General features: G+C 44.4%; 1 protein-coding gene across 1 annotated transcript in view; it reads right to left on the minus strand.

The window, feature by feature from the left end:
* Positions 1 to 14,749, minus strand: part of LOC143021144 (patched domain-containing protein 3-like) — a 207,489-nt gene that overhangs the window by 2,830 nt on the left and 189,910 nt on the right. Inside the window, exon 3 of the mRNA XM_076178434.1 lies at positions 2,509 to 3,315. Coding sequence (XP_076034549.1) covers positions 2,509 to 3,315 — 807 coding nt within the window. The remainder of the gene's footprint in view (positions 1 to 2,508; positions 3,316 to 14,749) is intronic.

A 14,749-nucleotide genomic window follows, 5' to 3' on the forward strand; every position in this document is an offset into this window, starting at 1 on the left:
AGGAAGGAGGAGGAGAAGAAGGAAAAGAAGGTGAAGAAGGTGAAGAAAAGAAAGATAAGAAAGCTAAAAAAGCTAAGCTAAGAAATATAAGAAAGATAAGAAAGCTAAGAAAAATAAAAAAGAAGAAAGAGAAGAAGGATGAGGAGAAAAATAAGAAAAAGGAGAAAAAGGAGGTGAAAGATAAGCAGGAGGAGAAGCAGGAGAAAGAAAAGGAGATGGAGGAGGAGGAGGAAGAGGAAGAGGAAGAGAAAGAGGAAGAAGAAGAGAGTGAAAGATGAGGAAAAAAAATCATCGCCTCTGTTCTTTATGTGCTCAGTCTGTCTGCCTGAACTAGTGGATTCAGGATTCAAACTCGGACCTAAAGCGTGCGAGACGGGAACTAACGCTACAGTCCGCCTGTCACATTGTACTATTGTACTACTGTACTCCTGTACATTTATCGAGACATTAAAAATCTTAGTCCAACAAAACGTCTTCAAACTGTCCTAAAACTGACAACAGAAAGGAGAGGGGCGATTCTGGATGTCACGTGATCAATAACTGGTTTATCTAATCACAACTGATATTGACCAGTTTACTGTCAACAGAGAAACTGCTTCAGGAAAAAAAATCTGTACCCTGAAACTGGTACACACAATGAACTGACAGTTGCCAGTTACTCTTGGTATAAATATAGGTGAAAACTAGTAACAGCGTAACTGCCTTGAAACTGGCTCTCATCGATAGGGTCAGTGAAAACTGGCACAGCTCACGGCGACTCCTTAGTGAAAACTGGCACAGCTCACGGCGACTCCTTAGTGAAAACTGGTTCAGCTATCGGTGATGCTAATAAAACTGGAAGCAGTGAAACTGGCACGACGTCTGGTATGGAAAACGAAACTGATATAGTACTGGTGATGGCTGATGGTGAAACTAGAGGAGGAGGATGATATGAGGAAGAACTAGCATAGCAGGAAGAAGAGGAGGAAAGGAAGAAATGGAGGGAAGGAAGAATAGAGGAAGATAAGTAGGAGGAAAATGAGGAAAAGAATGAAAACAGAAGGAAGAGGAGGAGGAGGAGTTACAGAATCAAGATAAGCAACAGAAGGAAGAGGAAAGAGGTGGAAATGAGGGAAGATAAAGAGGAGGAACAGAAAGATGAGGGGGAGGAGGAGGAAAGAAGAAAGAAGAGGATGATGAAGAGGAGGAGGAAGAATAGAAGGATGAGTGGGGAGGAGGAAAAGAAGAAAGAAAATGAGGATGGAGAGAAAAAGAAGAAAGAAAAGGAGGATAAAGAGGAGAAGGAGGTAGAGGAGGAGAAGGAGGTAGAGGAGGAGGAGAATCACGAGGATGAGGACGACGAGGAGGACGAGGAGGAGGAGGACTAGGACGAGGAGGAGGAGCAGGAGGAGGAGGAGGAGGAGGACTAGGACGAGGAGGAGGAGGACGAGGAGGAGGAGGACGAGGACGAGGACGAGGAGGACTAGGACGAGGAGGACTAGGACGAGGAGGACGAGGGGGAGGAAGAAGAGGAGGAGGAAGAGGAGGAGGAGGAAGAGGAGGACTAGGACAAGGAGGACTAGGGTGAGGGGGACGAGGACTAGGACGAGGACTAGGACGAGGATTAGGACTAGGACGAGGGGGACGAGGGGGACGAGGACTAGGACGAGGAGGACGACGAGGAGGAAGAGGACTAAGATGAGGAGGAGGAGGAGGAGGAAACTTCGGAAACTGGCTGTGTCGAGGGAGGAGCCTCGTCCGCCTCCGCCGCCACTCTCGGCCCCCGGGCTGCGTGGCGTGGCGTGGCTACAGGCACCTGGCGGGCGACACCGTGAAGGCGTTTGTTGTTGCCAATGAGACGATGAACCAGAGCCGTCTCCGGTTTCAATGTCTACTTGCCGGAGCGAAGGAAAACCTGAACCCCATTTACTGAATCCTTATAACCATTAACAGGTCTTACGGGCTTGCTCTGGGACAAAAGGTCACGTGACGACATCGTTGTCATAGCAACACATGATTCTAGCTTATGTTAGACTATTCTATGAAGCTGTGGTAATACAATCAATACTGAAAGTAATAAACTATACTGGATTAGTTCTACACACACACACACACACACACACACACACACACACACACACACACAAACACACACACACATACCAAAATGGCTTTTCCCTTATTAAGGGAATGGGTGAGTCAATGCATACACCCATCCCACAGCCGCCTAAGCTATGAAAATCTCTGAACCAATCCTAATGAAAAGCTGTATTTAACCTTTGTTGTCGAAATAAAAATCTGGCGGATGACTTCAGGGCAAAGGCATGGGTTGCCAACTGTCCCAGATAAGATTTTGCTGAGTATATAGTGGGAAAATGTCTTGATGGCAGAACACCTACTAGACATAAAAAGTAATAATATTAATGATAATAATAAATAAATGAATAATAATAATAATAATGATAATAATTAATAATAATAATAATAATAATAATAATAATAATTAATAAATTAATAAAAATTGCTTACTTGATGTCGTCCTTTTCAGAGTTGGTATTGAGCCAGTACATGATGGAAAGGGCCCTGGCCGACTCCAAGATCCCGTTTTCGGTGACATTCACCCCGCCGAAGAAGAGCGGGAAGAGGTAGAGTTCGAAGGTGTTCGGGTTGAACATGGTCGGATACGTCAACTTGAAGGTCCCATTCAGAACTTCGGGGATGAGTTCGTGAATATCCAGGACATTATTCTCGTAACAGCTGCCCCTCGTGATGGCGCACAGGTCGTCGTAGCGGTAGGTCTGCTCGTCAAACGTGATCTTGACTTCGTGAACGAGTTCGTTGAGCATCATGATCTCGTCCCATACGTCTTCACGTAACAAGGTCCCGTTGTCGTGCGCTAAGACGATGAATCTCGCGAACCGACCCGTCCGAGTGATCCTCGAGGGATCGAAGTTCGAGGAGAAGTTCATGCTGAAGTGGGACTCGATCAGGAGTCTCTCGTCGCGTCCTCCGCCATTCGTCGGGGCGAAGAGGTACTCAGGGTTGTCCTCGTAGCGAATCCTCTGGAAGCCGGTGGCCAAGATGGCGGACAGGAAGATTGGGATGATGATGAAGTAGCCGGTGTGGCGGGCGATGACCTCTCCGAGGCGGTAGAAGATTCTATTTAGGAACCTGTCGAACTTCTCGAGGCAGTAACCCATCTTGCACTTGCAGCAGCAACGCTTGTACGTGGTGATAGTCGAAGATATGGAGGAGGACCTCTGCCTCCGTGGAGCTTCAGAGGTTGTCGCTTCGACACCTGTCGGAGGAGGCTGGGTCCAGCCACCGTCCCAGTAACTGCAAAACAAAAGAAACAAGTCGTTAGTTAACATAGAACTAAATGAGTTTTAGTTACAGAATAAAGAAGACAAGTAATCTCATAGGAAGGTTCACTAAATAATTCAAAAGAAAATGTAGGGTTATTAGCCGAAAGTTAAGCACCAATCAAACGAGAGTAGTTCAGAAACGAGAATAGTTCCAACGGTTTTACATCCTTCCATACTGGGTGGCACTTTGTCTTGTGATGTGGCTGCCGACAGGCGATTTCATTCACCACAGTAGAAAATACACCACCCCGTCCCCTACTCTAGATAAAACAAATCTTTGAACCACATTTCTTCAATTTCATTCTTCTGTTCATCATAATTTCTATCAATTTCTTTCAGCTACAGACGAATCTAAACTCAGCGCGAAGGTTGAACATAACTACACAAGGTTAATTTAAAATAAAAACAACCCATGATTGGAAATTAAATAGGATTAAAGACGCAATATTTTTAACAAACAAAATATAGAATAAAACGTGTGTGAATTGCCAACTAAAAACTCACAACAGCCTTAGAATTACCAAAACAGTCAGCAATACAAAACAGAAACCATAATTATATAGACGATAAATTATTGAGTGACTAGCAACTTTAACAACTAACAGCTAAAGAAATAATAGTAACAATAGTAATAACAATTAACAATAACAACAATAATAATAATAAGAAAATAGTAAAAATAATAATAATGAAATTATAATAATAATAATGATAATAATAATTATAATGGATAAATAGCTAAGATAAAAAATAGTAAAAAAAAAAAAAAAAAAATACAAGAAAGAGAAAGGAGCTCTACGAGACGAGAAACCAGCAGTAGAACAAATACTTTCACTAAATCGATAACGAACAGGTCTTTGCCGAACTGTACCAACACCTGGCTTGAAGGTGTACAGTCACTACCACAAGTTATCATGACTCCAGGGCCGTTACAACACAAAGAAAGGTTTGGAATGTCTACCGCGTTCACATACAGAACACATGAACAAGATATCTCCTCATCTTGACTTTTCATTCTCTTTCGGGCGCCTTTTCATTTTTCTTCGAATAATGCAGCAAGAAAGAAATATTGTTCTTGTATTAGGTTCATCCTTTTGTTAGCTCAGATCACCAGTTGTTGGTTGGTCGTCCGGCTCACAAAGTCCCTTCCCACTCCCTGGGTTTGTTTCAGAAGATACAAAAGCTTTTGACAGTACAAGCACAACCCCCTCTTCCCCAAGACTAAGATGACATCGTTACTTAAGAAAAAAAAATATCGTTAACATTGATCAGTATCGGATTGGTAACGTTTTCTTAAATCTCAGCCAAAAGTTGGCAACTCCTGTCTCATCTCTACCTAACCCATGGCCTCACAAAACTCGGGAAATTGTATAAATATTGATAATGTTGTCATCTTGATTTATCAAAAAGTTTTTAACACATCCAGATACCCCGTAGTGCGGTGCATGTACCCGTATCTGAACCACTTCCATCACCACAACCACCCAATCTACACTGGAATCCAGGTGACATTCAAATCAGTTATCCCCTCCCCCACCACCCACATCCACTCGAAACCACCACCACCAGTCACAACAAGAACAACACCGGATTAAAACCACCCCGAGCAACATACCTCCAACATTACCCCCACTTCCAGGAACATACCTCCAACATTACCACCACCCCCAGCAACATACCTCCAACATTAGCACCACCACCCCAGCAACATACCTCCAACATTACCACCACCCCCAGCAACATACCTCCAACATTCCCACCACGACTACCACCACACTTACACACCAGAACCTTGAACACCCTCAGCGTCACCCTCATCCTTGAGAGGTGGAACTCTTCAACAAGTCGTTCTTTGCCAATCTTTGTGCTCCTCGGTAAACACTCGAACGAACCGCTGCACAAATTTAGTCATCCTTGTTTATTCGAAGGAGCTGTTGCCAGCGCCTTCTCATCCCCCCTTTGGCGTCTTGTCCAGACTGCCGTCAGGTGATTTTATTCAGCAGGAAGGGGGCGTCAAGGTACTGAAGGGTTGAGATCATCTTTTGGCACCCTAGACACGAGGTCATTTTACTATTTCATTCTGGCTAGCGCAACACCATTTTATTCATCTGAGGGGGTACAGGAGACATCCAGGCTGAGGGTGTTAACTATCGAACGCTTGGAGACATCACAGTACAAGCCACACTTGACAGATTTTAATCTGGTTGACGCCATGCGATTTTATTACCATGAGAAGAACGTGGGATGAAGGGTGGTTTCGCTGGGTTACATTCGTTGTCCTACAAGGTGAATAAAATCGCCTGGCGTCAGCCAGATTACAACCTTGAAATCATGACCAAAAACTGGATTGGTCATAAAGACCGAACAAGCAAAATCCATTGTGTTCTCTTGATCAACATGTTTTTTTTTCCATAAAGGACAAACAAACAGTGACCTTGATAACTTAAGTTTACAGACACGTAGCCTTGGGTGGTGGTGGTGGGTAACAGTGTTGGTGGTAGTGTTGGTAGCAGTGTTGTTGTTGTCGTTCCCTAGACTGTCTGTCCGAGCAGTCCCGTCTCCCCAAGGAATGCCATAGCCGAAACTGGGTTTTCCCACAAATCCTTTATAGAGCGTATGTTGTGTTGTTTGCGTGCATGATTGTGTATAATGCAGTCTTCCATTATGTGTTGTATGGTATGGGGTGAAGTGTTACATCCTGGGCAGCCGTTCACAACGCGGTCATCCAGCCTCTTCTGGTAGCTTAGAATGGTAGCAGTATTGGCGGCAGTGGTGTAGCCTCCCCTTATCTCCCTCCTCTCCCTCCTTTATAAACAGCGATCCCAAGGCCAAAGGATGCCCTACTTCATGTCTTAATGCGGTCGCCGCGTATCAATCGGCCCTCTTTAGCATATTCATTACGGTGGTCGGTCTTCGGGGCGCTCTCGCCGTCAAAGGGACTCTCCAAAGCAGGTCCGTGGGACGATGACGTAATCCTTTGTTTACCAACTGCTGCTGCTGCTACTGCGATTGGATATTGATACCGGAGGTGTGGGAGTGGGAGTGGGGGGGTTGTTATTCAGTAGGGAAAAAACAAATTAAATGTATATGATAAATGAAATAAAATAAATAAAATAGAATGCAATAGCAAAATGAAATAAAAATAAAATAAAAATACATGTAAACATATTACAATGGACTAAAATACGTTACATGAATTACTAATATATAACTAAAAAAGTACTTTAAGAATGGGGGGGGGCCCCTACTGGTCTAAACGTTTGGCCAAATGTTGATCAATATATGCTTAACACCATTTGACCGAGGAGAGGCATAAGCTGGTTCAACGAGCTGAATAAAATCGCCAGCCGGCAAACGGCGTCAAATATACCTAGTGACTGGGGTCTGGCGACAGAGACAGTTGTGATGCGACTGGGTTGCTTGATGCGGATACCCCCTTATATGGGGGGAGAAAGCCATTGGTGCATACGATACATATTCCCCGTGAGAGAAAGATGGTTTCGTTCAAATTCGATGGATGAAATTCTTTTACGGCAAAGGGGGGGGGGACAAAATGGTAATGAAGACTTGTAAGATGTTTTTTTACATTTTTTCTATGAGTCTCTCTCTCTGTCTGTCTGACTGTCTATCCTCCCTCTCTCTACACACACACACACACACACACACACACACACACACAGTGGCGCAGTTGGTAGAACGATGAACTACTAGCATGGTGGTGCGCGTAGTGCTTGGTTCGAATCCTGCCCAGGGCCGAAATTAATTTCGGTACAGCTGCGCTTCGGGTCGTTATTCTGACTCTCGTGGGCGGGGAGTTGGGTGTGTGTGTGTGTGTGTGAAAGGTAATAGCATTACCCATAGATCGGACCTACGAGCTCTGAGCTCTCTTCCAGGAGGGAAATAGCTGTCGATCACGAGTCCAACACGTGATCCAAAGACCAAGTGAATACATACACACACACACACACACACACACACACACGCAGTTAACGCATCAGAACGTTCCCGCCGCAAGACGTAATCATCTTCGCCCCTGAAACCATTGGCGTTGAAGGGTTCGGTTGCCTCCTGTCATGTCCTCAGGAGAACCTTGGCAAGGGCACAAAGCGCCAAGGATACAAATGACGATGGTGGTTTGTGTGTGTGTGTGTATGTTAGATTTACTTCTACTCGGTTACAACCTTCTGGTTTTATTCCGGTCGATCATGTCACCCATCTCCCCCACCCAAAAAACATAATAATAATGAGAGAATAATAATAATGATGATAATAATAATAATAATAATATTGATAATAATTATAATAATAATAATAATAATAATAATATTGATAATAATGATAATAATACCAACAATGATAATATTAATATACGAAATATCAATTAGTTTCCGCTGCCGCTATGCAATTTCTTTTATCTGACGAGAATTCCCCCTTAGCAGACTGATTCAATCCAAGTCATGTCTCTCTCTCTGCGCCAAACGATTTTATTCGTTTTGCGAGCAGTCACTCTAACAAAGGCTTTCTCTTCTTATTAATGTACTTATCTGGCTGCCGTCAGGCGATCTTATTTCCCCAAGGGATCAACCCTACCCCCCCCCCACTTCACCATCACCATCATCCACCACCATCATTCACCACCACCGGTGTTTCAGAGTTGGACAAAGAAGAGAATGGGGAGACTTGTGATGTGAACTTTATACACACACACACACACACACACACACACACATATATATATATATATATATTTACATACATAGACACACACACACACACACACGGTTGATAGAGCGCTGGACTGTCAAGTACGGTGGTGCTCGCAGTACCTGGTTCGAATCCTGCCCAGAGCCGAAATTATTTCGGTATCGCTGCGCTTCGGGTCGTTACTCTGACTCTCGTGGGCGGGGAGTTGTGTGTGTGTGTGTGTGTGTGTGTGTGTGTGTGTGTGTGTGTGTGTGTGTGTGTGTGTGTGTGTGTGTGTGTGTGTGTGTGTGTGTGTGTGTGTGTGTAAGGTCATAGCATTACCCATAGATCGGTCATACGAGCTCTGAGCTCTCTTCCGGGAGGGAAATAGCTGTCGATCACGAGTCCAACACGTGATCCAAAAAGACCAAGGTGAATACACACACACACACACACACGAACATACATACATGGATGAGACGCACATACCGTTGAGGTCTGTAGTCAGTTTGCAATTAGAAGGAATAGGTGCGGAGAGGCAAGAAGCTGGTTGCTATAAATAAATATGACGACTCTAACGTTCACATTACAAGTCTTTTCATTTTCCTTCTGACTGTTGCCCGAGAGAGAGAGAGAGAGAGAGAGAGAGAGAGAGAGAGAAATGCGTTCGTACAATGAAAGGTCTTGAAAAAATGTCCTGTCATTCACCTGGAGTCTGAGGTAAACATAGAGAGAAAAAAATGCCTTTGCTGATTCACGTGTCCATCACGATTTCGTCACACATGACGCGTCATACCAAGACTTCCTCGTTTTACGTCACCAACACGTGAATGACGGGGGGAGGGAGTGGGGCTCCCCCCCCCCTCGCTGAAACAAATCGTCAGATGTAGCGTAGCCAGAATAAAAACATATGGAGTATATACGAGACCTCGAGGCACGATGTAAGCGAATACAGAATCTATGCTTTTGGACATAAGGACTATATTTGAGATTTCGTGTGGTTTAGTATCCCATCACGACACCGAGTAAGCGAATACGAACCTTATGCTAGGAAGACATAAGGACTATATTTGAAATTTCATGTGGCTCAGATTCACAATTCTTCGTTTAAGCATAAAATATATCAAACAGAGTTTGGCTGAATACAATTGCTTGGAGAGTGGTTTCTTAGCTGAATAAAATCGTTATATCAATTTATATATTTTATTCTGTTTGTCTTCACCAATATGGCAAGGGCGTTACTCTATTGAAGGCGTGAAACGAACTCGTTCAAGAGAAGGACACCGAATTCAAGGGTCAAACTATGAATCATATTGACACGTAAATCAAATAGGCCATTATATTATACGACTAAAACAAGTGTGCCGATTGTGAAATCAGATGGAATAAATGCAATTACACAACACAAATTCCTTCGCAAATATTTCTTCGTTGAAGGCAAACAAATGATAGCTAATAAAAAAAGATCAGAATAAAATAAATACATATACACACAAATAAATAAACAAACAAGAGGTACCACCAGCTCAAACCCGTCTAGGTGATTTATCAAAAAATAAAACAAACAAATAAATATCCTGATCACAATTCTAACCTAACCTAACCTAAGCAAGCAAACAAACAATCCAACAAAAAATTAACCGAACACGCCCCAAACTATAACTTCCTTACAGTGGGTAACAAACAAAAAATAAAACAAACAAATAAAAAAAAATCACGCAACACAAGCGTCTGGAAGATCCGTGTGCAAGCCGTTGCTCCCCACATCAAACGTCCATTAAAGAACGTTTTAAGCAACGTTCTCCCGTCGTTGAAGCACTTTCACTGCGCGCCGCGTGAGACACTTTATTATGGTTACCGCCGCCGCCGTCGCCGCCGCCGCGCGATCTGATCTCCATCAAGAAAGCTTGCGGTCAAAGAGAAACCCGTCTCCGTTATATAAACCTTTCGCTATGTGACACGTCCATGCAACAGAAACGCAGGCACGCGCAAAGAGACACAGGCACACGTGTAGCCAGTTTGACAAGTGAAAAAAATAATTCAACAGAAAATATTCATGAAGTGAGAAGAACTTGGGGTTTTCTTGAATCTTGTCGACCTTGCCCATTGCGGAGCTGTCCAAGACCCTGGGTAGCAAAAAATAAATAAATAAATAAATAAATAAATAAATAAATAATAAATTAAAAAGAAAGAGAAAAGAGGAACATGAGTAAACGGAGAAGGAAGTAAAAGGAGGAGGAGAAGAAGGAAGGGTAAAGAGGAAGAAGGAAGACGACAGAACAAGGGCGAGGGAGGAACAGGGAAGAAGGAAGGCGAGTGAAGATGGAGATGGAAAGGGGAAAAAGGACAGGGAGAAGAAATAGAGAATGAAGGAAGAAGGAAAAACGAGGAAGAAGAAAGATGGAGAAGGAAGAGAGAAGGAGGTAGGAAAAGGAACGATGGGGAACAAAGAAGAAAGGCAGAAGAAAAAAAAAAAGAGGGAACAATGGAGGAGTGGAAAAAAAGAAAGACGAAAAAGGAGGAAGTCTGTCGCCTCGGCGGATGGCACGGACGATTGTCGCGCGCACGGCGACTTGATCGCGATGCACGTGCAGATAAGACGCCAACACGCAAAACATTTCCGGCCAAACCCAATTCAACACAAACCTGTGTAGACACGCTTAGGAAACGCCAATGGCTATGTGCAGATGGAAAAAAAAATACTCACGCGCACACGCACACACACCCACTCGGTGGCACAGTTGGTAGAGCGCTGAACTGGGAAGTAGAAGTGCTCCCACTACCCAGTTCGAATCCTGCCCAGGGCCGAAATTATTTCGGTATCGCTGTGCCTCGGGTCGTTACTCTGACTCTCGTGGGCGGGGAGTTGGGTGTGTGTGTGTGTGTGTGTGTGCAAGGTCATAGCATTACCCATAGATCGGACCTACGAGCTCTGGGCTCTATTCTAGGAGGGAAATAGCTGTCGATCACGAGTCCAACACGTGATCCAAAGACCAAGTGAATACGAATACGAATACACAGAGTAAATTGTATATTCTTCTGGCTCCGAACCTGTCCTAGTTCTGGTTGTACGTTCAAAATCCCATAGATCAAAATTTCACAAATCAAAATCCCATAGTCAATGTCCCATTGTTCATAACCCCCCACACACTGGCGCACTGTAAAAATTAATAACCAAATTAATAAATAAATATGAAATAAATATATAAGATAAATTAATGAATAAATACAAAAATAATCAAACAACTAAAACAAATATATAAAATGCATAAATAAAAAATGAAAAATAAAATAAAATAATAAATGAATAAACAAATAAGTAAGAAAATTATAATTGTACTGGAAAGGTAGTTTGGCGAGGATGGCCGTGACAACGCCTTGCGCACGTCACGCGTGACGATTCCATGCGCACGTTCACGATGCACGTACACCATTTCCTTGTAGACACAATCCTGAGCCATTCACAATACACAATTCATGGTCCAACACGTACCCATTTTGGCTATCTTAGAGAAGTTTGCATGAGTTACGTGGCAGAGAAGGCCGTTGTCGTAGGAGGTTGGGGGAAACCTGTGTCCAACGGTGGACTTGGAATGGATGACTGAGTGAACGACTTTTTGCCGTGAGCCGTCCACGACACGACGTCGTGTTCTTAACCCCTTCCATACGGTGCCGCACACGTAGGCGTCATGGGGAGCGAGTGTATTCGCGAGGCTGCCATATCGGCATCTTGATTATATTTATTGTAGTCGCCCCTCCATAATGACATTCTTTCTAATTCTTTTGTAATCGCATTTTCTATGGTTATCAAAATTCACGGGTGAAGAGAGAACGATCGATATAAGCGGTGACTATATTTTATGATGCGAGTATTATTACGACACGTCGTACGGCTGGCAGTGGCTGCTGCCACCGAGATCTAAGTCCATGACGCCTACGTGTGCGGCACCGTATGGAAGGGGTATAACCTTGGGTGTCTATGGACACGTCACGACCACTTGAAAGCGTCTATAGATATCCATGGTTATTTGAGAGCACGACGTCGTGTTGTGGACGGGACACGGCGAAAAGTCGATGCGTGTGGAAGGAGCCTAACTGCTGGGAACGTAGTAGAGTATAATGCTGTTTGTTCAAAGGAGGCCAAGGCTTGTTCACATGCAAAAGGCAACCCACTTAAAGAAATTCTGAAACGAAGTTGTTCAGGTCACATGAAACTCCGGTTCGAACCAAACAACTACTGGTGACACATCCATTTGCTCTGGCTGTCCTTGTACATAAGGCACACGTGATGAATTCGGTGGCAACTCTGCCTCCTTATGTAGGCTCTTCATCCCACCAGGCAATGTCGCGAGTAGATTTTTACTTTTTTTTCGAAATTATTTTTTGAACAAAAAGAGGGGGTTTTGGGTCATCTATGACGTCACTGGCATGATGGATGGGGGTTCCCCCTAAGATGAATGAACTTGCCTGGCGCCAAAGAGAATGAAACCAAAAACGCAATGTCGCAAAAGGGTTCAAGCCTTGACTCCTCTTCGGAAAAATGAATTTGATGTTTCATGAGTAGAGCGCACAGGCATGGAATTGTTACACAGTTACACACGCACGCACGCACGCACGCACACACACACACACACACATTTATATCCCACCATCGCTATGTAACGTCACAATGTCACGTCACATCGTACACGTTCTATTGTGTCACATCGAGGCTGCGCGTGCAGGATGCCATGTTACGTCACAAAGCGTATATGACGTCACATGGTCACGATTATGTCACGAAATACATGTGTTGTTGCCAAGACGGGGTCAAATGATGTACAGGTCAAACGAATTTGGGATAGAGTTATTGGAGGTCGAGGACAAGGTCAAACAAGATATTGTAGAAGTCAAGTGAGGTGCAGAGGTTCAGCGAGGTCGCGATTGAGGTCGAGAACGAGGTCAAGGATGAGGTCAAGAACGAAGTCGAAGTCGAAGACGAGTTCGCGGGCAAGTTCGAGCGAGGTCGAGTTCGCTGTTCTTCAACGCACCTAGTTTTACCCATTCTTCCGAAGTGAGTTAGAGCACTACCGTGGCTTGCCCGAGAAGAGGTCTGCCGAAGACTCAGGATGCCAGAGGTGCATCCAGATCCTGGTCGTAAAACAATGAGCACGGGAGGCGGAGGAGCAAGATTATGAATCTCCTTAATGAGATGATGCACACTAAGGCCACCCTACACGTACAGACAGGAGAACAAACAAGAATTTCTTTGGTATCTCCAGAAGTCCCAACAGAAAGGGAAATCCGGCTTGGGGGCAAGTCGCCAACTCATGATGACGTAGTCTCCTCCCCCGCCTCCCTCAGCAGTCGAACTCATACACACAGCTCCATCAACCCCCCCCCCCCTCCCTCTCTCGCGGGATTATAAAGCCCTCGAAATTTGTGAAAGGAGACAAAGGGCGGTGACCTTGCCCTTGCCCTTCCACGGGAGAGGCTTCTTCCCTTCTGGGACCGGATGACCTCATGCAGAAAAAAAAGAGAGAGAGAGAGAGAGAGAGAGAAAGATAGAGATAGAGATAGAGAGAGAGAGAGAGAGAGAGGAGAGAGAGAGAGAGAGAGAGAGAGAGAGAGAGAGAGAGAGAGAGAGAGAGAGAGAGAGAGAGAGACAGACAGAGAGAGAGAGAGAGAGAGAGAGAGAGAGAGAGAGAGAGAGAGAGAGAGAGAGAGAGAGGACCGACGGGGATCTTAGTCACGTGACTCCGGGCAGTCTCTCTTCCTATCTCTCTCTCTCTCCCGATGCTCTTTTGTTGCACGCGTCAAATAATCTATAATTCGCGCGCGACAAGACGGGACAAATGAACAAAATTAACAAGTAAACAAATAAAAGATTTTTTTTCGGTCTCTCAAAGACCTGACCTCCACACAAAGTTCACAAAGTATTACATTCCTCTGGAGGACTTGAGTCAACGTTTTCGCAAAAGGAAAATTGTTGTGTTCACCGTCTTTCCAAAGGACTTCCCGTGCAACGCGCCGTGGGCAGCGCACCACAACTAATTTCCCGTCTCGCCCCCTCCTTCTGTACAAGGTCTGATGTTTGTTACTTGCAAACTTTTAACAATTACAGTCAAAACCGTAATGTCATTCATGCTGGCAGAGATAATAATGCTACAATAAAGGACATTTGGTGGGAAGATGTGGGTGGGGAGTGCTGAATCCTCCACCAACTCCCACTTGAAAACGGTCATATATATGTGTGTGTGTGTGTGTGTGTGTGTGTGTGTGTGTGTGTTTCACCACTGTCTTGGGTCACTTCTTGGACAGCTATTACTCTCCCGGATGAGAGCTCAGAGCTCATATATGACGATCTATGGGTAATGCTATGTCCGTACACAGATTCAACTCTCCGCCCACGAGTTGGAGTACCGGCTCGCAGCGCATCGATACCGAAATTATTTCAGCCCTGGGTGGGATTCGAACTAGGACCACTGGAGTAGTGGTTGCGAACATTACCACTTCGCCATCGAGCCGTGTGATTCATCACGGCCTTGGATCACGTGTTGGACTCGTGAGCGACAGCCATTACACTCTTGTTTGTGTGAGTGTGAGTGTGTGTGTGTGTGTGAGAGAGAGAGAGAAAGAATCTTGTTATTATCTTTATGACAGAAAAATGTGGACCACATCCGCTACGATTACAAAGACATTAGTTCCCACTGACTCGGACAATTAATATCATACATCATAAT

Source organism: Oratosquilla oratoria, chromosome 41 (genome assembly GCF_046742065.1).
Source record: "Oratosquilla oratoria isolate Oo_2021 chromosome 41, ASM4674206v1, whole genome shotgun sequence".
Lineage (NCBI taxonomy): Eukaryota > Metazoa > Arthropoda > Malacostraca > Stomatopoda > Squillidae > Oratosquilla > Oratosquilla oratoria.